Consider the following 27,577-nt stretch of genomic DNA (forward strand, 5'->3'; position numbering starts at 1 on the left):
TCAATAACGAAGAAAACATGGTTTTATGGAATATTATGCACAAAGCAAATGAAGGAGAGCTTGTATAATAAGTCACAGAGTTGCCAATTTGTATTTGATCGATCACAACTTCAATAATTCATAACTTTCTTATTTTCATTCAGAATTTGCTCAAACTTTCACTCACCTGATTTTCTTATTATTCTGCCTCTATCGAAACAAACTTATTTTTGGGGTGGACTTTCCCTTTAATGAGTGAATGAATTTTTTTCAAGATAAATGAGAAAATAACAGACAGAGAGGATAAAGAAGAGGAGAAAAAAAAGAGGAGGAAGAAGATGGAGATGAAGAAGAAAAAGGAATACAAGGAGAAGAAGACGGAGGATAAGAAGAAGAAGCAATAGCATGCAACATCTCTATTAAGTTTACAAGTTTACACATTCATTTACCCTGTATTCCTACCATAACATTTAAACAAAATTATTATTAAAATACCAACTTTTATTGACAACTCTTTTTCTGCAGTATACAAAATTCTGACATTTGTGTTATTTTCACGTTTTCTCAACGTTAGAGATATTAAAATCAGAGAGGGAGGAAGCGGCCAAGATGTATCAGCAAGACCGCCATTCCCTCTTAGAGACCATCGCGTTTGGACGCCGGTGTCAGTGCCCCGCCCAGAGGGCCAAGGACCAGGGAGTAGTCAGCGAGTCCAGACACTCCTTCTCCTCAAGCACCGTTTCCGATGGGGAGGTGGCTAACCATTTCCTCAGGTAAATATCAAATTAAGCAGGGTCCACCGGTCCAGTTTCATTAAACTAATTATCAGATTACAATAACTGTTATGAGCTACTAAAATTGTGGCATTTGATTGGCTGAGAGCACAAATTTGCCGCAGAAATTTAGTATTGGTCATTGATAACAAGTTTTATGAAACAGGGCACAGGGATCTGTTACACAAAGCCTTTTTCAATGACAAATGACAAAAATCATTGACAAATCTGTTGTTAACCAATCAGAAACAAGGATTTCAGTAGCTTATAACAGAGACTGTCAGTCAATATGTCTATAGTCTTTCATTATGTCCTTCGCTCTTGCTCTCCCCCCCCCCCCCCCAGGGGCGTCGCTAGACGTTTTTCAGTGGGGGGGGGGGGGGTGTAGAGGCCAACGATTACCGACAAAAGTAGCCACCAATTACCAACAAAATTAAATTTCCAATATCTACAAAGTCAACCCTATAAACCTGGGGCCGAAGGCTAAATTGTTTTTCCTATGGACTATCTATAGTACTTGCATATGCGCAAAATGGTCATTTTCCTCGACGACATTAATATACGAATTATTTCTTAAATTTAGTCAGCATCATAGCTATATATTTTAATGCAGGCGCGGAGCTAGGATCTTATTTTAGGGAGGGGCGGTAGCAGGCGCGGATCCAGGATTTTCCAATAGGGGGGGCCGGAAATTTGAAAATTGCGCAGACCATTTTTTCAGCTCAACCAATACCAATACCAATACCAATACTGACAAGGTCATATTAGAAGCACGATACCGGTAGAATTTTTGACATTTTCATCGGGGGGGGGGGGGGGGGCTATAGCCTCTTGCCCGGAAAGTAATTTTCTGGTTTCACAATTCGAAATAGTGAGCGAAGCGAGCGAGCAACAATAATTTGTGAAAATGTTATTTATCACCAAAATAAACGAGAAAAGATATCAAAAACTCATATTCGGGCAGCTCGCTGTCCCCCCCCCCCCTCCATTACGCGTGAAGCGCGTAAGCTTTGACCCTTCATTAATTGTTACTAGAGAAGGAAGACGATTTGTTGTACCATTCTCGACTCTTAATCCTTGTCTGAATTCAGTTTCCTCCCGCCCGCGCGAAGCGCGGAAGCTTTGGCTTTTCAAAGCTTTGGCCTTTCATTAATTATTAGAGAAAGAAGAAAATTTGTTGTACCATTCTCGACTCTGTCTTATTACTTGGCTGAATTCAGCCCCCCCCCCCTTCCCGCGCGAAGCACGGAAACTTAGGCTTTTCATAGTCTAATGAAGTTATTAGAGAACGATGATTCGTTGTTCCATTTTCGACCCTTAATCCTTCTCTGAATTAAGTTCCCCCCCCCCCTCCCGCGCGAAGCGCGGAAGCTTTGGCGTTTCATTAAATTATAAGGGAAAGGAGACGATTCTTTGTACTAATCTCGACATTTTATCCTTGTCTGAATTCAAATTTCCCCCGCCCGCGCGTAGCGCGTAAGCTTTGACGGTTTATTAAATTATTAGAGGAAGAAGACGAATCGTTGTACCATTCTCGTCTCTTAATTCTTGTTTGAATGCAGTTTTCCCCCTCCCGCGCGAAGCGCGGAAGCTTTGACGTTTCATTAATTATTAGAGAAAGAAGAAGATTTGTAGTACCATTCTCGACTCTTATTACTTGACGGAATTCAGCCCCCCGCCTCCCGCGCGAAGCACGGAAACTTTGGCCTTTCATAGTTTAATGAAATTATTAGAGAAAGATGATTCGTTGTTCCATTTTCGACTCTTAATCCTTCTCTGAATTGAGTTCCCCCCCCCTTCCGCGCGAACCGCGGAAGCTTTGACGTTTCATTAAATTATTAGAGAAAGAAGACGATTCTTTGTACCATCCTCGACTCTTTATCCTTGTCTGAATTGAGTGCCCCTCCCCCCTCCCGCGCGAAGCGCGGAAGCTTTGACGTTTCGTTAAATTATTAGAGAAAGAAGACGATTCGTAACTCTTAATCCTTGTCTGAATTGAGTTCCCCCCCCCCCCCCTCCCGCGCGAAGCGCGGAAGCTTTGTCGTTTCATTAAATTATAAGGGGAAAGGAGACGATTCTTTGTACCATTCTCGACTCTTAATCCTTGTCTGAATTCAGTTTTTCCCCGCCCGCGCGTAGCGCGTAAGCTTTGACGGTTCATTACATTATTAGAGGAAGACGACTAATCGTTGTACCATTCTCGTCTCTTAATCCTTGTTTGAATTCAGTTTTTCCCCTCCCTCGCGAAGCGCGGAAGCTTTGACGTTTCATTGAATTATTAGAGAAAGAAGATGATTCGTTGTTCCATTCTCGACTCTATAAATCCTTGGCTGAATTCAGTTTTTCCCCGCCCGCGCGTAGCGCGTAAACTTCTGACGTTTTATTAACTTATTAGACAAAGAAGACGATTCGTTTTACCATTCCTTGTCTGATTTCAGTTGCCCCCCTCCCGAGCGAAGCGCGGAAGCTTTGACATTACATTAAATTATTAGAGCCTAAAGAAGACGATTCGTTGTACCGTACTCGACTTGTCAGAATTTTTTTTTTCTTTGTCTGCTCCTTTTTCGTCCTATGTCCTCTTCCTGCCCCTACCGCCCCTGGCTACGCGCCTGCTTTAAAGGGAAAATGAAACAATCATGATTGTGATAGCACACAATTAGGTTAGTAGAAATGAAAGGGAGAAAAGATCTATTACACTAACCATGGATAAATTACGGCCGGGAGCGTCATATCATAGTTTTGTGTTATCGGGCGAGGGCCGGGGCGTAGCAACCAAGCAAGATTTTGCAATGTTGAAATTATGCATTCTAGAAAATTCCGCTATATTTCTTTCTAGCTATATTTCTAAATTTCCTGGGGGACGTGTCTCCCTATCGGGCCCAGGATTGCCGCCCCTGTCCATGATTACTACCAACATGAGTTCAAATACAAACACGAGCGAGTTGGTATGAGCTGAATCCAAATGAAGGGCAAAATAAGAGTAATGAAGCGGCCCAACCGTTAATTTAAAATTTGACTGTTGAGTATATAGCTTCTATTTAAAAGACATCCAAAATATTGTGCCCTTTTCAAATTTCTCACTAAAGAGTGATGACCTTTGTAGCGCAGGGGGCTTTTTTTTCACGTTTAACTTTGAATCCGCGGCTCGAGATTTTATGCGGCCGGCCCGGCCCCCTCTATTCAATAACGTTTGCCAAACCTTCTGGAATGACCCCAAATCTCCCGATTACAGTTCTCCCTTATTCGTCGTTACTGTCACTTTAATAGCGCCATTTCCTTGTCTTTCCCCCTTTCTCACCGAATCCCCCCCCACCCACTTACTATAGGGTACGCACATGTATGTTCCTAGCTCTCTTTGAAAGCACCCCTCTGTCTCCGGTGTAAGTCAGTACGGGCCGGATTTTTGTGTATTACGGGCCGGACCTTGTTGCGTGAAAAGTAACTCTTTATCGGAAATTTTGGGAACACATATTCGGTCCCTCCGACCCCGGAGTGGGAGGGAGGGGGAGGGGGGGGGGGGGGGGTTGGGCTTTCTTCTTTATCTTTTCTTTTCTCTTTTCTCTTCTCTTCCTTTTTCTTTTCCCTTCTCCTTTCTTTTCTTTTCTCCTTTTTTTCTTCTCCTCTTCTCCTTTTTTTTTCTCTTCTTTTCTTCCTCTTTTTTTCGGCCTTTTTTTGCGCCGCCAATAGGGGGGGGGGGCCGCGGCCGTTTCGGCCCCCCTGGATCCGCCACTGCGGTAGTGAGCAAGAGAATCACTTAAAAGCGCGCTCATAAGGGGGTGTGGGTGATGAGCCTCCCGCGCGAAGCGCGAAAGCTTAGACGTTTCCTTAAATTATTAGGAAAAGAAGACGATTAATTTTATTGTACCGTTTTCGACTGGTAATCCTAGGCTGAAAGAAGTTTCCCCCCCCCCCTCCCGCGCGAAGCGCGAAAGCTTTGACGTTTCATTAAATTATTATAAAAAAGAAGACGATTTGCTGTACCATTCTCAACTGTTTATCCTTTTCTGAATTCAGTATTCCCCCCCGCGCAAAGCGCGGAAGCTTTGACGTTTCATTAAATTATGAGAAAAAGCAGACGATTCGGTGTACTGTTCTCGACTCTTAATCCTAATCTGAATGAAGCTTCCCCCTCCCGCGTGGAGCGCGGAAGTTTTGACGTTTCATTAAATTATTAGAGAAAGAAGACAATTAGTCGTACCGTTTTCGACTCTTAATAAGCCCTACTCATCTGAATTCAGTTTCCCCCTCTCGTGCGAAGCGCGAAAGCTTTGACGTTTCCTCATATCATTAGAGAAAGAACACGATTTGTTGTACCGTTTTCGACTTTAAATAAGCCCTATTAATTTTGTCTGAATTCAGTTTCCCCCTCTCGCGCGAAGCGCGGAAGCTTGGACTTTTCCTTACATTATGAGAAAAAGCAGACGATTCGGTGTACTGTTCTCGACTCTTAATCCTAATCTGAATGAAGCTTCCCCCACCCGCGCGAAAGGCGGAAGTTTTGGTTTTATTAAATTATTAGAGAAAGAAGACGATTCGTTGTATCGTTTTCGACTCTTAATAAGCCCTATTCATCTGAATTCAGTTTCCCCCAAGCTTTTACGTTTCCTCATATCATTAGAGAAAGAACACGATTCGTTGTACAGTTTTCGACTTTTAATAAACCCCATTAATTTTGTCTGAATTCAGTTTCCCCCTCTCGCGCGAAGCGCGGAAGCTCTGACGTTTCCTTAAATTATTAGAGAAAGAACACGATTCGTTGTACCGTTTTCGACTCTAAATAAGCCCTATTAATTTTGTCTGAATTCAGTTTCCCCCTCTCGCGCGAAGCGCGGAAGCTTTGACGTTTCCTTAAATTATTAGAGAAAGAAGACGATTCGTCGTACTGTTCTCGACTCGTCTAAATGAAGTTTTCCCCTTCCGGGGTTTCATCACAATATAGAGAAAGGAAGACGATTCCTCATACCGTTTTCGAATCTTATTATTATTAAGCCCTATTCATCTGAATTCAGTTTCCCACTTTCGCGCGAAGCGCGGAAGCTTTGACGTTTCCTTAAATTATTAGAGAAAGAAGACGATTCGTTGTAACGTTTTCGACTTTTAGTAAGCCCTATTCATCTGAATTCAGTTTACCCCTCTCGCGCGAAGCGCGAAAGCTTTGATGTTTCCTCAAATTATTAGAGAAAGAACACGATTCGTTGTACCGTTTTTGACTCTAAATGAGCCCTATTAATTTTGTCTGAATTCAGTTTCCCCCTCTCGCGCGAAGCGCAGAAGCTTTGACGTTTCCTTAAATTATTAGAGAAAGAAGACGATTCGTCGTACTGTTCTCGACTCGTCTAAATGAAGTTTTCCCCTTCCGGGGTTTCATCACAATATAGAGAAAGGAAGACGATTCCTCATACCGTTTTCGAATCTTATTATTAAGCCCTATTCATCTGAATTCAGTTTCCCCCTCTCGCGCGAAGCACGAAAGCTTTGACGTTTCCTTAAATTATTAGAGAAAGAACACGATTCGTTGTAACGTTTTCGACTTTTAGTAAGCCCTATTTGTCTGAATTCAGTTTCCCACTTTCGCGCGAAGCGCGGAAGCTTTGACGTTTCCTTAAATTATTAGAGAAAGAACACGATTCGTTGTACCGTTCTCGATTCGTCTAAATGAAGTTTTCCCTTCTTTCCTCTTTTTGGCGTTTCATCACAATATAAAGAAAGGAAAAATGATTCGTCGTACCGTTGTTGACTCTTTAACCTTGTTTGAATTTAGTTTCCCCGAAAATTTTAAACCTCTGATTTCTTTAGCTGATATTATAGGAAAGTGAAACTTCGAGAAAATACAAGTATTGTAGTTGTAGTCACTCTCGAAGTCGTCACAGCGGATAAGAAGTCGCAGTTCGTAGGGAAAAAAACTTGTCGGCCGACCGACAATATACATCTCACCGACTTCAAACTTATGCATTGATGAGGATCGAGCAAGAATACCGACACAGCTGACCCGACACAGCAACATATTTACCCGTGTCTTTCTTGCTCCCTCGACAAGACGACTCCACCCAACAACCCCCTTTTCTCTTTTACTCCCACTCCTCCTCTCTCAGACTCTTACCTCCACTCTCTCTCCTCTCTTTCATCCCCCGTTTCTTTTGTTTCCCTTTCACTTCAAACTTATGCATTGATGAGGATCGAGCAAGAATACCGACACAGCTGACCCGACACAGCAACATATTTACCCGTGTCTTTCTTGCTCCCTCGACGAGACGACTCCACCCAACAACCCCCTTTTCTCTTTTACTCCCACTCCTCCTCTCTCAGACTCTTACCTCCCCTCTCTCTCCTCTCTTTCATCCCCCGTTTCTTTTGTTTCCCTTTCACTCTTTTTTCTTCTTTTTTCCTTTTCTTTCTTTTCTTTCTTTTCCTTTCTTTCCTCTCCCCCTCTTTTTCTTTTTTCTCTTTCTTTCTTCTCTTTTCTTTCCTTTCTTTTCCTTTCTTTCCTTTCTTTTCCTTTCTTTCTTTTCTTTCCCTTTTCTTTTTTTCTTTTCTTTCCCTTCCCCTCTCTTTTTTTCCCTCTCTTTTTTTCCCTCCCCCTTTTCTCTTTTCCCGACGGCAGCGCAATTTTACCGACAATATCCTGACAGGTGGGGGTGTCGCACCCCCCCACACCCCCCTTTGGCGACGCCCCTGCCCCCCCCCTTCTCCCTCTCTCCATAATTCCTTATTGATGTCCCAATTGAAAAAAGTTCTTGCTCTCCCATTATCATCCTCCCACTCTCTCTCTCTCTATCTGTCATTCTCATCACCCCCCTCTCTCTCTTGCTCTCTCTATCATTTTCCATCTGTCTCCTCCCCCCTTTTGCTCTTGCTCTCTCTCCAAATTCCTTATTGATGTCCCAATTGAAAATGTTCTTGCTCTCCCATTCTCATCCTCCCACTCTCTCTCTCTCTCTCCCTTCTCCAGCCCTCCCCGGGGGACACCTGAGGATGCTGTAGCAGAGAGGGCGGTGCAGCGATCCATCATGGAGTATTCACACTTTGACTGGACCAAGAAACCTCTTGCAGAGGAACGAAGAATGAGCAAGACTGAGATAATCACTGTGAGATTTAGGTAGCGATGGCAACGGATATGACAATATATGAATAACATCTTGAGCTATACATTTTTATTTCAAGTAAAATTAATATTGTTTCCGTTGTGACTGTCGACAAACAAAAAACAATATTTGAATTTCAAAAATGGATCCACCGCTACCCCAAGTTGTTTGTTAGAAACCTTATTGCCGTAAAGATGGTATACTGCAGCTGCAGCAATGGAAAAAGAATTAACCAAGAAAGGTCACTTCTGTTATTTCTGTGGTAAAAAGAAGAAATAGTGTATTAGCATAGTTCTCTATCTCCCAATTGGCATAGTGCAATTGCTTTAAAGCCCCACTGCACTACTTATAGCTACTTGCGCCCTCTATATAGCAAACAATGCCTAAGCGGTGACCGTTAGTTCCCCCATATGGTACCCTTTTTCTTATGTTAATTAGAGCTGATTTGATGAGATAGCCACCTGTCGGTGATCATGCAGGGAGGTCTAGTCCCTCCTGGCCAAACTAGTGCAAGGGTATGGTATTGATTTGAGGATGTACAAATACAAATTCAATTTTCTTAATGACATGTATGCGTCATTAAATACCCTTCTGAAAGGATCTGTATCTTATGTTTTTCCAGGGCTTTCCTTGTGTCACACCATAGGGGTGTTTCTCAAAGACTAAGATTGACTTTAAGTCTGACTTAACTATGGCAGGCTGTTCATGCCACCATTTTCTCTCATCACTCACTGGCATTGGTTTCTCAAGGGAAGTACCAATCGTGGTTGCAATTTCTTGCAAATCTAAAGAATTTACATTTTTCGAGTTCATTATTGAAGGAAGAAATATTATTTTTAAATTATAATTGGGAGACCAATAGTGAGAGCAACCAGTGGCATGAATGGCCTGCCATAGTTACAGTAAATCCGACTTAAAGTCGATCTTAGTCTTTGTGAAACACTCCCCTGTTCTAGTACTTGTTGTAGTTTGCTACATCAAGGAAAAGATATTGTGGTGTAGTTTCACGCAATATTACCATGGCTTAGCATGTAATTTTTGCTTAGTACAACTGAATTTGATTCCAACTGTGGGTTTAGTTACAAATGACATAGCACATTGTCTTAAAGGGATCCTTTAACAATGTTAAATCTGAGATACACAGCCTTACGTGTTATCAGTGTCTGTGATATGGTGTAATATTGAAGCCCTAAAAAAAATTGCGCTTCAAAATGATCAAGAAGTGCCTCAAAAAGTAAAAATCTTTGAGTGACCGGTTTTACCGTCAGGCGAATTATAATGAATATAATTAATATATAATAAATAATATATATAATGAATATTTTTCAAAATATGTAATTCCAATCGTAAATATCTTGATAATCAGACAGGCGATCGGCTTGTAAAAGTCATGGGGTTCCTGACTGACCTAAAGGTTTATAATTATCATTGCATCATGAGCTAAATCCAGAATTTTATTTCGGAATCTGAGACAAAGTTACCGGATCCCTTTAATAGAATCCAACAATATAAAGCATATTACGCTTTATGTCATTAAAAAATCACCTGGCAATTTGAAAGGGCATATGGGAAGAAGGCTATAATTAATCTTTTATATGTGTGCTACTTTAACAGTAAAACAAATCTCACTCTAACTTAAACAATTTAAAGAGAGCTTGTGAATATTCTGTTAAAGGTAATACAAAAGTTTTGGTATTGGTATTTGATTCGAATGAACATATTGGAAGCATATGCGATCCTACAATATTCAGTGATCGTTGTCGCGGTTGAAATCGAGTCTAAAGTGATGAAATTGTAAATAATTAACTCTTTATGTTGTATAGCTCCCTCTCAAGGTCAAGATATTAATTTAACTATAAAACAATGTTTCTGGACTATAATTGACCGATTGGCTATTCCCATTTGGAAATTATATATCACAACTACATATTCTGAGATTTTCATGGTCGCAGCTACTATTGTAAGGCCATAGGCGCTTTTTGAAATTTATCACAAAAACTTACCTGGAGCACCGGTAAATTTTGGTATTCAATTTTGTTTTAAAGCAGAAGTGTACTTGGGGCTAAATTTTCTAGTGCTAATAAAACATCCACATGGGAGTCGAAATATATCAAAATTGTAAAGAATCACTATCCAGCCAATTTTCAAAATTTCCCAAAACTTTGTATTACCTTTAATGAGATTGAACATGTCTATAATAAAGTACATTGTTTTCTTGAATTTATGATTTACGTCATAAAAAATAAAACCCTGGCAGTTTACTACGGCATATATAGGAAGAAGGCTACAATAAACCTTTCATGTATGTGCTATTCTTATCAGTGTAACAGATGTCACATTATTAAGAGTGCTTGTAAATATTTTGTAAATAAGATTGAAATTATGTATAATAAATTATTTTTGAAAGTGAAGCCATCTTATCAGAGAAATATTTTGTTCTTCATTGTGTCACCATTATTTTCCCCAAAACTTCTGTTTCCCTCTCTGTCTCCTTATATGTAAAGCATAAATCCCCTGTAAATATTGATCATCTTGTTACACGTGCTAAACAAATATCACCCCTCAGAAACGTTTGCACATACGTCAGCAGATGTTTGAATATTTTAATTAAAATAACAAACAAAAAGGTCATAAGTTTTGTTATTCTAATGAAAATATTCAAATATCAGAGGGTTGATATCTTTTAGTACCTGCAACAAAAAACTGCTCTCAATACTATATTACTCTAAAACAAGTCTAGGTGTTAATTGTGGCGTGCGCCTGTAATCCAGCTAACAGTGGAAGTTACAAACTGATTCAGGCGAGGACGCAGGTTCGAAACTGAGTCACGTCTTTCGGATTGTAATGTTTAAAGGTCGGTCCCCAGACGTAAATATTCATATCTGATTGATACACCCCCGTTTTTACGTCTGTAAAAACCCAATACACACGCCGGTGGGAGGAATGTCAACTACTACAATTTTGAAATTTGTTCTTTTAAAGTTAGTTATGATCATTGAGGACATAGTCAGGAGACTTTTCTTTTGAAACTGCAACTCCTTAAGAAACTTTCTTTTGTAATACTTTCTATGATAATACTTGATGTGCAACAACACTCTTTAGACTTGATCATTGCGTCATTGCCGCTGATCAATTTCTTTCCAATATGGTAAGTTTCGAACCGGGGTCACCTGAGCCAGTGTGTAGGCGTAGACAGAGCTAGAGCTGACCCAGTGGGTCAGATGTCGGGTATTGACTAGGAGGATGTAAGTTTATGAAGATGAGATATCTCATTTGTCGCACAGTTTGTTGAAAATTCCATCTCTTCTACTCAAACAACATGCATGCATATTCATTAGCATACGTTTGCGAGTATCTGAAGTCACGTGACGACCAATGACAAAACATATTCAAATAGCTTCTGATGAATATGGATGTCTTTAAGCTTGAAAAGTGGAGCGTTTTACTAACTGTGAAACAAAAATAATATCTAAAGTATATTTTTAGAACATGCATCTTGGTTGGTCTAGTAGTACGTGCACTTAGTTCGTTCTCTGGCTTCGCCTACAAACTTGCTCAGGCGACCCCGGCTTAAAACCGAGTCACGTCCTTCGGATGGTTGACGTTAAAGGTCGGTCCCCAGACGGAAATAATCATATCTCGTTGATGATACACGTCTGTAGAAGTCCAATTCGGACATGGGATGATCATGGTTATCATACAATTGTAAAAGGTCGCCTCTTTTTCCTGCGTTCGATTACTTCGTTTATTCTTCATTACTTACTATCAAAATTGTTTGAACATATCTGAGACAATATAAACTACAGGGAGAGAGGAAGAAGTGTGTATGAGAGAGAAAGAGAGAAAGAAATCTCATTGTGCTACTGTTTTTTAATTACATAATTTATAGCAATTTTTGTTACAGTTACTAAAAAGGCAGACCCCTCTCGCACAACTTTGCATATTCATTGCTTCCTCATCTGCATAACTTGTAATGTAGTAGATGATTGGTTGAATTACAAATACATGCTAGTGGAAAGGTATTGTTATTTTGACCAAAACATGCAAATATATGTTCGTCTATATGCCACCGTTTTGGAGGGGTGAGATTTTTTAGTAACTTTACACACAATATACAACAAAATATTATATTAAATTAGGTTTACCACAATTAATTAAAATGCAGTCACGCCTAAAAAGTTATGAGCTTTTAAGCACATTGTACAAAATAATGAGTGACTCTCTCTGGCACTCAGTAGATGAGGTGAATGCGAAGTGCCCCTATCCTGTAGCCTATCAAGTAATACTCAACAAGTCAGACATGAACTAGAGTTTCCATCTATGCAAATACATGTTTATGAACAAGAGAAAATATCTTCCGAGGAAGAGAATCAACAAGTTATGAAGGTCACATTCAATGATCAAATCTAATCAGTTTTGAACGAGAAGTCTCTTCAAAGAGTTTTCAATCTTAATCATCTTCAATGTTTGAAAATATCTGAGAGAATATTATCTTTATCTATATGGGTAATTGCTGTAGACCAACCCTCCCACCAGTTTACAATTTTTTGGTTATATATGGTTTACATATCATTTAAGTTTACCAGTTACTACATTTTGCCACCTCTTCTAATGGCATGCACATTTCGTCCCTGTTTTCACGAAGTGACGGTAGCGAGGAAAATCGTAACGCAAAGTGAATGCAATTTTTTTTCACCACCGTCACTTCGTGAAAACAGCGACGATTTATTCACAGATATTTGCATGTACCTCTAGCCATGTCCAATCATAAGCAAGAAAGAACAATGATGATAGATATACTGAACAGCAACGACCAATGATAGAAGATATTCAAATACAATTTGATGAATATGCAGCATTTACAAACCAGGGTTAGAGGTTTCACTAACTGTGCAACAAAAATGATATCCTATAATAATCTAGTCAAAATAGCCAGTTGGTGGGTGGGATGGCTTTACAGAGATTTGAGAAGGTTGATTCTTTCTAAACTATTTTGTATCTTTGAAATGTTTATACTATCCTATATTCATCAGAAGCTATAATATAAGCTACTTTTGGTCTAGAATCTATTCTGTATCTTTGAAATGTTTATACTATCATAATAGTAAATGTTTGAAAATGTCTGAGAAAGTATATTGTATAAAAGACAAAAGATTTATCTATATCAGGATCTATCAAAATTAAACATAGGTTCGGAGTATTTTTTTCATCATTTCCGGGCAACCCGAATCGCCCTTCGCTATTAGCTGTTTGTCTCTCTGTCGGTGATTTGGAGACGAGGTGACCGCACTTTCATTACTGCTGAAAGTCAAAAGACATTGATCCTAGTCAAAGTGCTATAAATCATTCATGCCTTTTTAATTACGCAGATAAACATTCTTAGAAAATGTTTGATTATATAGTATTTAGTTGAAAACTTTGTGTGTAGTTAATTAAAAAAATCACCCCTCAGAAACGTTTGCACATACGTCAGCAGATGTTTGAATATTTTAATTAAAATAACAAACAAATCGGTCATACGTTTTGTTATTCAAATGAAAATATGCAAATATCAGAGGGGTGATATCTTTTAGTACCTGCAACAAAAAACTGCTCTCAATACTATATTACTCTCAAACAAGTCTAGGCGTTGTGGCGTGCGCCTGTAATCCAGTTAACAGTGGAAATAACAAACTTATTCAGGCGAGGACGCAGTTTCGAAACTAAGTCACGTCTTTCGGATGGTGACGTTGAAAGGTCCGTCCCAGACGGTAAATAATCATATCTGATTGATGATACACGCCGGGATACACGTCTGTAAAAACCCAATACACACGCCGTTGGGAGGAATGTCAACTACTAGAATTTTGAAGGTTGTTCTTTTAGAAAGTTAGTTATGATCATTGAGGAGACTTTTCTTTTGAACTGCAACTCCTTGAAAAACTTTCTTTTGTAATACTTTCTATGATAATATTTGATGTGCATCAACTCTGTTTAGACTTGATCATTGCGTCATTGCCGCTGATCAATTTCTTTCCAATATGGTAAGTTTCGAACCGGATGTAAGTTTATGAAGATGAGATATCTCATTTGTCGCACAGTTTGTTGAAAATTCCATCTCTTCTACTCAAACAACATGCATGCATATTCATTAGCATACGTTTGCGAGTATCTGAAGTCACGTGACGATCAATCATAAAACATATTCAAATAGCTTCTGATGAATATGGATGTATTTAAGCTTGAAAAGTGGAGCGTTTTACTAACTGTGAAACAAAAATGATATCTAAAGTATATTTTTAGAACATGCATCTAATTATTGGTTGGTCCAGTAGTACGTGCACTAAGTCAGTTCTCTGTCTTCGCCTACAAGCTTGCTCAGGCGACCCCGGCTTGAATCCGAGTCACGTCCTTCGGATGGTTGACGTAAAAGGTCGGTCCCCAGACGGAAATAATCATATCTCGTTCATGATACACGTCTGTAGAAATCCAATTCGGACATGGGATGGTTAACATACGATTGTAAAAGGGTGCCTCTTTTTCCTGCTTTCGATTACTTCGTTTATTCTTCATGACTTACTATCAAAATTGGAATTTTTTGAAAATATGTGAGACAATATAAACTACAGGGAGAGAGAAGGAAGTGTGAATGAGAGAGAAAGAGAGAAAGAAATCTCATTGGGCTACAGTTTTTTCATTATAATAATTTATAGCAATTTTTTGTTACAGTTACTAAAAAAGGCCGACCCCTCTCGCACAACTTTGCATATTCATTGCTTCCTCATCTGCATAACTTGTAATGTAGTAGATGATTGGTTAAATTACAAATACATGCTAGTGGAAAGGTATTGTTATTCTAACCAAAACATGCAAATATATGTTCGTCTATATGCCACCGTTTTGGAGGGGTGGGATTTTTTAGTAACTTTACACACAATATACAACAAAATATTATATTAAATTAGGTTTACCATAATTAATTAAAATGCAGTCACGTCTAAAAAGTTATGAACTTTTACATTGTACAAATGAGTGACTCTCTGCGGCACTCATCAGATGAGGTGAATGCGAAGTGCCCCTATCCTGTAGCCTATCAATCAAGTAATATACTCAACAAGTCAGATATGAACTAGAGTTTCCATCTATGCAAATACATGTTTATGAACAAGAGAAAATATCTTCCGAGGAAGAGATCTACAAGTTATGAAGGTCACATTCAATGATCAAATCTAATCAGTTTTGAACACAATGTACTCTTGAACAAGAAGTCTCCTCAAAGAGTTTTCAATCTTCAATCATCAAAATTAACTTTCTAAAAACGACTTCCTAAATTCAATGTTTGAAAATATCTGAGAGAATATTATCTTTATCTATATGGGTAATTGCTGTAGACCAACCCTCCCACCGGTTTACAATTTTTTGGTTATATATGGTTTACATATCATTTAAGTTTACCAGTTACTACATATTCCCACCTCTTCTAATGGCATGCACATTTATTCACAGATATTTGCATGTACCTCTAGCCATGTCCAATCATAAGCAAGAAAGAACAATGATGATGGATATACTGAACAGCAACGACCAATGACAGACGATATTTAAATACATTCTAATGAATATGCCAGCATTTACAAACCAGGGTTAGAGGTTTCACTAACTGTGCAACAAAAATGATATCCTATAATAATCTAGTCCAAATAGCCAGTTGGTGGGTGGGATGGCTTTACAGAGATTTGAGAAGGTTGATTCTTTCCAAACTATTTTTGGTTTAGAATCTATTCTGTATCTTTGAAATGTTTATACTATCATATTGGTAAATGTTTGAAAATGTCTGAGAAAGTATATTGTATAAAAGACAAAAGATTTATCTTAATCAGGATCTATCAAAATTAAACATAGGTTCGGATTATTTTTTTCATCATTTCCGGGCAACACGAATCGCCCTTCGCTATTAGCTGTTTGTCTCTCTGTCGGTGATTTGGAGACAAGGTGACCGCACTTTCATTACCCATTAACTGCTGAAAGTCAAAAGACATTGATCCTAGTCAAAGTGCTATAAATCATTCATGCCTTTTTAATTACGCAGATAAACATTCTTAGAAAATGTTTGATTATATAGTATTTAGTTGAAAAATTTGTGTGTAGTTAATTAAAAAAATCACCCCTCAGAAACGTTTGCACATACGTCAGCAGATGTTTGAATATTTTAATTAAAATAACAAACAAATAGGTCATACGTTTTGTTATTCTAATGAAAATATGCAAATATCAGAGGGGTGATATCTTTTAGTACCTGCAACAAAAAACTGCTATCAATGCTATATTACTCTCAAACAAGTCTAGCGGGTGGGAGGAATGGCTACTACTAGAATTTTGAAGGTTGTTCTTTTGAAAGTTAGTTATAATGATCATTGAGAAGACTTTTCTTTTGAACTGCAACTCCTTAAGATAATTTCTTTGATATACTTGATGTGCAACAACACTCTTTAGACTTCCAATATGGTAAAATACCAATAACTCCGTTGTCATTTATAGTAGATTTTGCATATAAACGCAAGGCGACGATACAAGTCTGCCTTCGAATGCCTTACTTGTCAGGGTACAGGCACTTTCATTACACATTAACTGCTGAAAGTGAAAAGACATCGGTCCTAGTCAAAGTGCTGTAAATGATTCATGTCTTTTTAATTTCGCAGATAAACATTCTTAGAAAATGTTTGATTATAGTTATTTAGTTGAAAACTTTGTGTGTAGTTAATTAAGAAAAATCACCCCTCAGAAAGGTTTGCACATACGTCAGCAGATGTTTGAATATTTTAATTAAAATAACAAACAAATAGGTCATACGTTTTGTTATTCTAATGAAAAAATGCAAATATCAGAGGGGTGATATCTTTTAGTACCTGCAACAAAAAACTGCTATCAATGCTATTACTCTCAAACAAGTCTCGCGAGTGGGATGTCTTTAAGCTTGAAAAGTGGAGCGTTTACTACCTGTGAAACAAAAATGATATCTAAAGTATATTTTTAGAGCATGCATCTTGGTTGGTCCAGTAGCACGTGCACTAAGTCAGTTCTCTGTCTTCGCCTACAAACTTGCTCAGGCGACCCCGGCTTAAAACCGAGTCACGTCCTTCGGACGGTTGACGTAAAAGGTCGGTCCCCAGACGGAAATATTCATATCTCCTTGATGATACACGTCTGTAGAAATCCAATTCGGACATGGGATGGTTATCATACAATAATTGTAAAAGGGTCGCCTCTTTTCCTGCTTTCGATTACTTCGTTTATTCTTCATTACTTACTATCAAAATTGGAATTGTTTGAAAGTGTGTATGAGAGAGAAAGAGAGAAAGAAATCTCATTGTGCTTCTGTTTTTTAATTATATAATTTATAGCAATTTTTTGTTACAGTTACTAAAAAGGCCGACCCCTCTCGCACAACTTTGCATATTCATTGCTTCCTCATCTGCATAACTTGTAATGTAGTAGTTGATTGGTTAAATTACAAATACATGCTAGTGGAAAGGTATTATTATTCTGACCAAAACATGCAAATATATGTTCGTCTATATGCCACCGTTTTGGAGGGGTGAGATTTTTTAGTAACTTTACACACAATATACAACAAAATATTATATTAAATTAGGTTTACCTTAATTAATTAAAATGCAGTCACGTCTAAAAAGTTATGAGCTTTTACATTGTACAAATGAGTGACTCTCTGGCACTCAGTAGATGAGGTGAATGCGAAGTGCCCCTATCCTGTAGCCTATCAAGTAATACTCAACAAGTCAGATATGAACTAGAGTTTCCATCTATGCAAATTCATGTTTATGAACAAGAGAAAATATCTTCCGAGGAAGAGAATCAACAAGTTATGAAGGTCACATTCAATGATCAAATCTAATCAGTTTTGAACAAGAAGTCTCTTCAAAGAGTTTTCAATCTTAATCATCTTCAATGTTTGAAAATATCTGAGAGAATATTATCTTTATCTATATGGGTAATTGCTGTAGACCAACCCTCCCACCAGTTTACAATTTTTTGGTTATATATGGTTTACATATCATTTAAGTTTACCAGTTACTACATTTTGCCACCTCTTCTAATGGTATGCACATTTATTCACAGATATTTGCATGTACCTCTAGCCATGTCCAATCATAAGCAAGAAAGAACAATGATGATGAATATACTGAGCAGCAACGACCAATGATAGACGATATTCAAATTCATTCTGATGAATATGCCAGCATTTACAAATTAGGGATAGAGGTTTTACTAACTGTGCAACAAAAATTATATCCTAATATTAATCAAGTAAAATTCGCTAGATGGTGGGTGGGATGGCTTTTCAGAGATTTGAGAAGGTTAATTCTTTCCAAGCTACTTTTGGTTTAGAATCTATTCTGTATCTTTGAAATGTTTATACTATCCTAATGGTAAATGTTAGAAAGTCTCTCAGAAAGTAAAATGTATCAAAGACAAAAGATTTATCTTAAACAGGATCAGGATCTATCAAAATTAAACATAGGTTCGGATTAATTTTTTCATCATTTCCGGGCAGCACGAATCGCCCTTCCCTATTAGCTGTTTGCCTGTCTGTCGGTGATCTGGAGACAAGGTGACCACACTTTCATTATTAACTGCTGAAAATTAAAAGACATTGATCCTAGTCAAAGTGCTATAAATCATGCATGCCTTTTTAATTACGCAGATAATCATTCTTAGAAAATGTTTGATTATATAGTATTTAGTTGAAAATTTTGTGTGTAGTTAATTAAAAAAATCACCCCTCAGAAACGTTTGCACATACGTCTGCAGATGTTTGAATATTTCAATTAAAATAACAAACACGTAGGTCATACGTTTTGTTATTCTAATGAAGATATGCAAATATCAGAGGGGTGATATCTTTTAGTACCTGCAACAAAAAACTGCTACCAATACTATATTACTTTCGAACAAGTCTAGCGGTTGGGAGGAATGGCTACTACTAGAATTTTGAAGGTTGATCTTTTAGAAAGTTAGTTATTATGAACATTGAGGAGACTTTGCTTTTGAACTGCAACTCCTTAAGATACTTGCTTTGATAATACTTGATGTGCAACAACACTTTTTAGACTTCCAATTTGGTAAAATACCAATAACTCCGTTGTCATTTATAGTAGATTTTGCATATAAACGCAAGGCGTTGATTCAAGTCTGCCTTCGAATGCCTTACTTGTCAGGGTAGGGGCACTTTCATTATAACTGCTGAAAGTGAAAAGACATTGTTCCTAGTCAAAGTGCTGTAAATGATTTATGTCTTTTTAATTTCGCAGATAAACATTCTTTGAAAATATTTGATTATATAGTATTTAGTTGTATATTTTGTGTATAGTTAATTAAACAATATCACCCCTCAGAAAGGTTTGCACATACGTCAGCAGATGTTTGAATATTTTAATGAAAATAACAAACAAATAGGTCATATGTTTTGTTATTCTAATGAAGATATGCAAATATCAGAGGGGTGATTTCTTTTAGTACCTGCAACAAAAAACTGCTCTCGATACTATATTACTCTCAAACAAGTCTAGCGGTTGGGAGGAATGGCAACTACTAGAATTTTGAAGGTTGTTCTTTTGAAAGTTAGTTATTATGATCATTGAGAAGACTTTACTTTTGAAACTGCAACTCCTTAAGATACTTTCTTTTGTAATACTTTCTATGATAATACTTGATGTGCAACAACACTCTTTAGACTTGATCATTGCGTCATTACTGATCAAATTTGCTTCCAATATGGTAAAATACCAATAACTTCGTTGTTATTTATAGTAGATTTTGCATATAAACGCAAGCCTTACTCGAATGCCTTACTTGTCAGGGTAGGGGCACTTCTTTACACATTAACTGCTGAAAGTGAAACGACATTGATCCTAGTCAAAGTGCTATAAATCATTCATGCCTTTTTAATTACGCAGATAAACATTCTTAGAAAATGTTTGATTATATAGTATTTAGTTGAAAACTTTGTGTGTAGTTAATTTAAAAAAATCACCCCTCAGAAACGTTTGCACATACGTCAGCAGATGTTTGAATATTTTAATTAAAATAACAAACACATAGGTCATACGTTTTGTTATTCTAATGAAGATATGCAAATATCAGAGGGGTGACATCTTTTAGTACCTGCAACAAAAAACTGCTATCAATACTATATTACTCTCAAACAAGTCTAGCAGGTGTGAGGAATGGCAACTACTAGAATTTTGAAGGTTGTTCTTTTAGAAAGTTAGTTATTATGATCATTGAGGAGACTTTGCTTTTGAACTGCAACTCCTTAAGATACTTTCTATGATAATACTTGATGTGCAACAACACTCTTTAGATTTGATCATTACATCATTACTGATCAATTTTTTTCCAATATGGTAAAATACCTATAACTCCGTTGTCATTCATAGTAGATTTTGCATATAAACACAAGTCGATGATACAAGTCTGCCTTCGAATGCCTTACTTGTCAGGGTAGGGGCACTTTCATTACACATTAACTGCTGAAAGTGAAAAGACATCGGTCCTAGTCAAAGTGCTGTAAATGATTCATGTCTTTTTAATTTCGCAGATAAGCATTCTTAGAAAATGTTTGATTATATAGTATTTAGTTGTATATTTTGTGTATAGTTAATTAAACAATATCACCCCTCAGAAAGGTTTGCACATACGTCAGCAGATGTTTGAATATTTTAATTAACATAACAAACACATAGGTCATACGTTTTGTTATTCTATTGAAGATATGCAAATATCAGAGGGGTGATATCTTTTAATACCTGCAACAAAAAACTGCTACCAATACTATATTACTCTCAATCATGTCTAGCGGTTGGGAGGAATGGCTACTACTAGAATTTTGAAGGTTGCTCTTTTGACTATGATCATTGAGGAGACTTTACTTTTGAACTGCAACTCCTTAAGATACTTTCTTTGATAATACTTGATGTGCAACAAAACTCTTTAGATTTGATCATTGCATCATTACTGATCAATTAATTTCCAATAACTCCGTTGTCATTTATGGTAGATTTTGCATATAAACGCAAGGCGATGATACAAGTCTGCCTTCAAATGCCTCCCTTCTCAGGGTAGGGGCACTTTTATTACACATTAACTGCTGGAGTGAAAGTGAAACGACATTGTTCTTAATCAAAGTGCTGTAAATGATTCATGTCTTTTTAATTTCGCAGATAAGCATTCTTAGAAAATGTTTGATTATATAGTATTTAGTTGTATATTTTGTGTATAGTTAATTAAAAAAATCACCCATTTGAAAGTTTGCATATTCATGAGAGGTTATTTGTGTAAGAATGAGACTGAAAAAGATACACCTGTCACCTCCATTTCATTCAGGAATTCGTCAAAGCACATGCGTTTCATCATTGTGTAGTTATTCATTCATTCATTGATCCGGCGTATTCAGGAGCTTCTTTCTAAATGTTCTAAAGCACGATTGAATAATACTTTCTTCTACACCCTCTACTATAGTTTAACATTCTTATGCCCAAACCAACTCATTCGCATTCTTTCTTTCATGTAGTCATAAATTAAACCTTTCTATTCATCATCTCATCTCTTCATTTACCTATCTCTCTCTCCGTTCCATCCTTCTTTCAATCTATCAATACGTCGTAGTTCTCGTATCATTAGGGACTTTTAGATTTGTGTGGACTGATACGTTAGACGTCCATTCAAGGCAGTGCATTAAAAGGACGTCGATCGTAGCAATCCACGCTGTCGTTGTGCAAATCTAAAAGTCCCTATTGTATCTGTTTCTTCTCTTTTCATCGTGATTAGTGTGCAGGGGTGGGGCACAAATAGCGTCTCATATGCCTTAGCTCCTTAGCCCCCCCCCCCCTCCAAATGTCTTGGAACCAAGAGCCACCTAGAAATGTGGTAATTTTCTTTGATGTTCTTTTTCTTATTGTTTTTCTTGTTTCGAATCTGGAATGTGCCCCTTCCAAATTTGATTGAATCCTAGATCCACCCCTGTTCCTCATTATTAAATGCTTAAAAAGTCCAGCGGTGGAACTGCTTGATGTGACACATTAAGTTATGGATTCAAATCTCAGCTGACTGCTTCAGTGGCATGCACAAAATAATGCTGCATAAATTTTATTCTCAAGATAACTTCCAATTCAATACATACATATTAGTTTTGAATACTCCTGAAGTACATTTAATAAAACACAGTAGCATTTCAAGACAATTTCTGTTCATGCATTGTTTTTTATTACAAACATAATTATAAGAATCTAATTTCTTTGTATCTCAATCAGCAATGGATCACGATATATTAATAAATCAACAATTTCCTACATCTCAGTGATAGATCAATGTATTTAGGCCTACCTGCTGCTAATAAAAGAACTTGATTGTCAATAGATGGAACAGAGAGCCGAGAGCCAATAATATAAGGTGTTAATTTCGTATTTTAAATCTTCTGAATCTCAATATACGATATGAAAACTAAAAGATGTGGTGAAAGAGTAGAATAATACAGAATGACAAATTTCAAAGAAAAGGTGGATTTTTCTGCAGAGGGGAAAACACTTTTTTTGACAGCCAACAACAGAACGAATTCGAGGTTGACAAAATGATATCATGTTTAATATATTATACAATGCGTACAAGAAAAGAAAAAAAACCGAGAATAATTGATGTTTTATCATAACTTAATCACAATCATAATTAATAAATGACTCATATTTGTAAAGCTTAGATCCTCTTCTTTCATTGGATGCAACTCATTTGATGCATATTTCACTCATGAGTGATTAAAATCAATCTGAAGACCGTTTTGTTCCCCCTTTTTTGTTCTCCTATAGAATCCTTGATTCGCCCCTGGATTTGAACAAGGCTCATCAGTAATGGCCTTAAAACATCAGACGCGAATCCAACATTGGCTGGATTCGGTGTACTAGTCCCCTCCCCTCTCTTTTGAGACCCTAATACGTCAATAAAACTTGCAATCGGTATACGGAATTACCTCGCCCTGTCGTAAGGAGAATGTCCTCCCTCTGTTTATAAACTTATGAATACGCCACTGGATTCTGTTCAAGAGTAATTCAGAAATATGGCCCACTTGGGACATCAAAACTTGAAAACAATTCCCCATTAATGGCCATGAAAGCATAGCTAGAATTTTTCTCACGCATGTTTGTTTTCTGTTGTTGCTGCTTTTTATTTACAGCTGTATACTTCAGTAAAGCATAAACAGAATTATCATATTCCACAGACCTTAACAGCAAAAACGAGCTGTATAGCTGCCTGTATGAATTAGACTAAGATGTTCAGCGAATAGTGATCATCTCTCAACTAGGTTCTGCTTTTGTTACTTATTTCTATGTGACTACCTAAACATTCTGCATCTAGAAACTCGCGAAGTGGCATCGGCAGATTAATTCCTGGTATACTTTCGCATGGTTCATCAAACCTCGCATCATTTTTAAAGTTTCGTTTACATGAGTCGGATCGAAATATGTCACATCTATATTCAATCTGTGTTGGATTTGTCAATCTATCCTCAGTTTTTATTTTGATGGTCATGATCAGCCTATTAGCTGTTGGATATTTCATCAAGACAAGGTAATTATTTTATTTTCATCTTTTTATTCATGCTGTCATGAAACGACAAACTTTTTAGATAAAAATCTCGCACAAATTTTTAAATTATGCTTAATGAACAGCTTTTTTAAAGGAGTATTAAAAACATTTATAATATAGGCCTATCTTTGTTTAATTTTTTTTAATTTTGTCGAATTCACTTTGGATTTTCTTGTTTTCATAATGATGTAACATTTTTGGTGTAAATCACTAAAAGAACAACTCTGGTTGCTGTTTAACTTCAGGGTTGTTTGTCACAATTGTTGCATATCAAGTCTCAAACTCATGGTCGTAACCTTCGTAGTACACAAGACACATTTATGTTGCAAATACCTCCATATAAAACCAAAGTAACCCTCGGGGACCGGTCATTTCTCTGTGCTGCCCCTAGATTATGGAATAAATTACCACTATAAATAAGGAAAACCCCATCACTAGATAATTTTAAATCAAAACTGAAAACTCACTTGTTCATAATAGTATGTATAGCACAGCATTTACAAGCTCTTGCAGCGCAATAGAATATATCCACATAGTTATTGCGCTTTACAAATGAATATTATTATTATTATTTTTATAAAGAGCGAAATATCTTGTCATCTAGTATACATTTCTCCTCCCAAATACGATTGCTCCCCTAAAGTCGTTATCATTACCAATACACACATACATCAAGTACATGTATCTATGGATTTTACATATGCTCTATCTTGAATCCATTCATATATTCGTGTTTAATTTGTCATCATTTATTTAGCTAAGTATTCGATTAATTTATCAGACATCTGTAGTGAAATGTAGTGCTTTTTGATAATGACTGGAGTGAATTAATAATCGCCAATGACCCGCCCCTGACACCCCCCCCCCCCCCAAAAAAAAAACCCATGAAAAATTAATACGGCTCTAACAATCCTGTTTTCCTAGAGGATCTCGTTTCCCCGCGGGTCCTCTCGGCGTGCCGGTCTTGGGATACCTCCCATTCTTGGACTGCCGACGACTCCATCAGAGCTTGATGAGCCTTGGCCGTCGCTATGGCAACGTTTTCTCTCTCAAGATCGGCGCGCAGACGGTCGTGGTTCTGAATAGCGCTAACGTCATCAGGGAGTGTTTGGTTGGGAAAGCGACGAGTTTTGATGGACGACCGGTATGGATGCTGAACAAGGTTAACCAAGGAAGAGGTGAAGGATTCTTTGTTATTTTTATCATCAGCCTAACACATGCTCCTTCTTATATACCATTATATTATTCTACTTCTCTCTCTCCCTCATTTTTAAACAAACATCATCGATGAATCCGATAGGACACAGCACATATAATTACCAATTTGACGTTCGCTGATGATACAGCACAATACTGTTTGGGACTAATTTTTTTCAAAATGTGTAATATGCCCATTTTTGCCTAAGCATATGCCATATCGAAAATGAAGGAAGGGCGACCACATTTTGATTCAGATATCATTGATTTTGGATATATAAGTGTTTAATGACAATTGTTCATGCCATTACAGGGGAAGTAAAACATGAAAGAGCTAGATGTATTATTATCTTTTTTCTTTTAAATGTTATTTTCTTCCTTCAAATTAAAAAAATCATGCTGATCCTTTGCAAAAAATGATGATACCTATTTATCCAAAGGCAGCTGGAAACATAATATCGATTACTGTCTAAACTAGGATATAGAGATGCATGTAATCTTTCCACTTTAATACACAGGTATAGCCAACGAGCAACCCACCAAAAAGTGGCAAGCCCATCGCAAGGCGTGGTCAAAGGTCACGCGAAGTTTAACCTCCTATGACCTTGACATGGAGGGCAAGATATCACATGACATTGACCGCATCCTCTCTGTCTTAGAGTCTAGTCAAGGACATCCAATCGATGTCTCCAAGACAGTACATATGGCTCTATGCAACATCATCTGTTCTTTATGCTTCGGGAAGAGCTTCTCGTACGATGACCTCGACTTTCAGCACCTACTCAAAATGGCGGACAAGTTCTTCCGCTACCTTTCAAGTGCCAGTGCTGTGAATTTCTTCCCGATTCTTTGGTACTTGCCGCTGAAAGCAAACAAGGCTGTAGCAGAAGGATACGAGGGTATCTTTGGTTTTGTGAAGAATCTCGTGGAAGAGAAGCAAGATGGAGTAGGGAGGATGCAGGACCGTGGGTTTATTGATGTGTGCTTAGATGAGACCAAATCAAAGAAGAACTGTGATGTTGTAAAGATGAAATCAAAGAAGACTTCTGCAGATATGCCAGGCAGAAATATTGATCGAAATGCCGAGACTACAAATGACAACAAAAATGACTCCATATCTTCTGCAGATTCCCATTGTCATCAACCATGTGGCAACGGCACGGCATGCAAAGAAATGGACAACGACGACGAGAATGATGTCCTCGAGACACTTGACGAGTACAGTCGACGAGTCATCTGCGAAGATGTGACATACGTAGCGACCGATATGTTTATAGGAGGAGCCGAAACAACACATGCAGGCGTGATGTGGTCTATTGCCTTCATGGTGCTCTACCCAGACATTCAGATTAGGGTGCAAAAGGAACTTGATGATATGGTTGGTGACCAACATCTGCCGGTTTGGAGCGATCGACATCATCTTCCATACACGCAGGTAAGTTCTGTACTACCATGGGCACCATTGCATAAAAGTGTCCACAAGCACAGTCACTGGGATTAATGTCATGTTGATTTTTTCTTAAATTCTGCAGTAAATGAATTTAAGACTCAAGATTCATAATAATTTTATGTTTTTGTCAAACCTATCGTATTCAATTTTGTTTCACGGGCTTTAATTTCTGATATTACAAGAAAGGAAGTGACGCTGAGATCATACCAAAGTTGTCAAAGTAATTGAATTTATTAAAGAACTAATATTATAAGGATAAATGATGAATATCATAAAGTTTCTACTTATATCAAATCTCAGAAGGTTTTTTTTAAAAGAACAGCTTGTTAGCGCTGCCGATTCGGCCTCAAAATGCTTTTGAAGATCCCTAGGTCACGATGGGTATAGCCTACAGGTAGTACATTGTACTAATTTCAGATCTACTCAAGACAATCCTCTGCAATAAAGTTGCCTATATTAAGGAAATATTCTTGCAATTCCTACAATTCCTACAGCCACTCTAAAATCATTGCATATACACAAGGATCTTTTCTTATTTCTTCTATGATAAAGGCTTGTCTGCAGGAGATCCTTCGCCTCGGCAACGTCATCCCCATTGCGATTCCTCATGTGACCACCCGTGACGTCACAATGTCTAATGGATGTCATCTCCCCCAAGGGACCACTGTCTTGTCCAACCTCTACGCTTGTCACATGGACCCTAGTGCCTGGGAAAGCCCCAGGGAGTTCCGGACGGAGAGGTTCCTAGATTCGGAGGGCAATCCAAAGCGATTTGATCACTTCATGCCCTTTTCAATAGGTAAAGATGCCGCAGTTGATGTGTTGGTCCCAAGCACAATTTACCCCATCCCAGTGGTGCGTTCAAATATTTCTAAATACCTACTAGCCATATGTCCATGTGTAGAGATGCAAATTATTTTTGTCTCTGGTTCCTGGGGGGGGGGGGGGGGAGGTGATACATGTACATACTCCATTCTATGCCCATGGGTATCTGCCGATCCCACTTTAGGATAACACGATCCATAAGCTCACAGTAATCACCCTCATTATGAGCGTTATCACATTAATCCCCATATTTATCATTAAAAAGTAGACATGAAAAACAATGAATATAATTTGCCATACTATGTCACCCGTGAAACGCAAACCGAACTCGAATAAAATTAGTTATTTTCTTAATTTTTTTCCCATTGGAAAAAATATAGAGCAATCAATGATTCCTTTGCAATTGTTTTGGCCTAAATATATATATTTTTTCAGGTCGTCGCATGTGTCTTGGAGAGCAGTTGGCCCGCATGGAGCTCTTTCTCGCATTCACTCATATCTTCATCAAGTACGACGTCAGCTTCGCGCCAAACGAACGCCAACCATGCCTCGAAGGCCGCCCCGGAATAACGCACAGCCCCTATCGCTTCAAAATATGTGCAATACCAAGAAAAGCTACGAAAATGGAACGGTAA

General features: G+C 37.7%; 1 protein-coding gene across 1 annotated transcript; it reads left to right on the forward strand.

Moving 5' to 3' along the window:
• The first annotated feature begins 543 nt into the window (after positions 1-543).
• LOC591028 (cytochrome P450 2U1-like) lies at positions 544-27,577 on the forward strand. The gene is made up of 6 exons (XM_030998493.1): positions 544-752; positions 7,702-7,837; positions 24,378-24,648; positions 25,186-26,102; positions 26,670-26,916; positions 27,378-27,577. The coding sequence occupies exons 1-6, from the start codon at positions 589-591 to the stop codon at positions 27,575-27,577; spliced, it is 1,935 nt and encodes a 644-aa protein (XP_030854353.1). The 5' UTR covers positions 544-588.

The sequence above is a fragment of the Strongylocentrotus purpuratus genome, unplaced genomic scaffold, assembly GCF_000002235.5.
Source record: "Strongylocentrotus purpuratus isolate Spur 01 unplaced genomic scaffold, Spur_5.0 spur5_scaffold_5, whole genome shotgun sequence".
Lineage (NCBI taxonomy): Eukaryota > Metazoa > Echinodermata > Echinoidea > Camarodonta > Strongylocentrotidae > Strongylocentrotus > Strongylocentrotus purpuratus.

Bases quoted from the DNA above. Each gene is read 5' to 3' on its own strand.
- LOC591028 (XM_030998493.1), top strand. From the start codon at position 589: ATGTATCAGCAAGACCGCCATTCCCTCTTAGAGACCATCGCGTTTGGA. The intron at 7,838-24,377 runs GTGAGATTTAGG...ATACGGCTCTAA, and splicing joins GCAAGACTGAGATAATCACT to CAATCCTGTTTTCCTAGAGG. The intron at 24,649-25,185 runs GTGAAGGATTCT...TTTAATACACAG, and splicing joins CAAGGTTAACCAAGGAAGAG to GTATAGCCAACGAGCAACCC.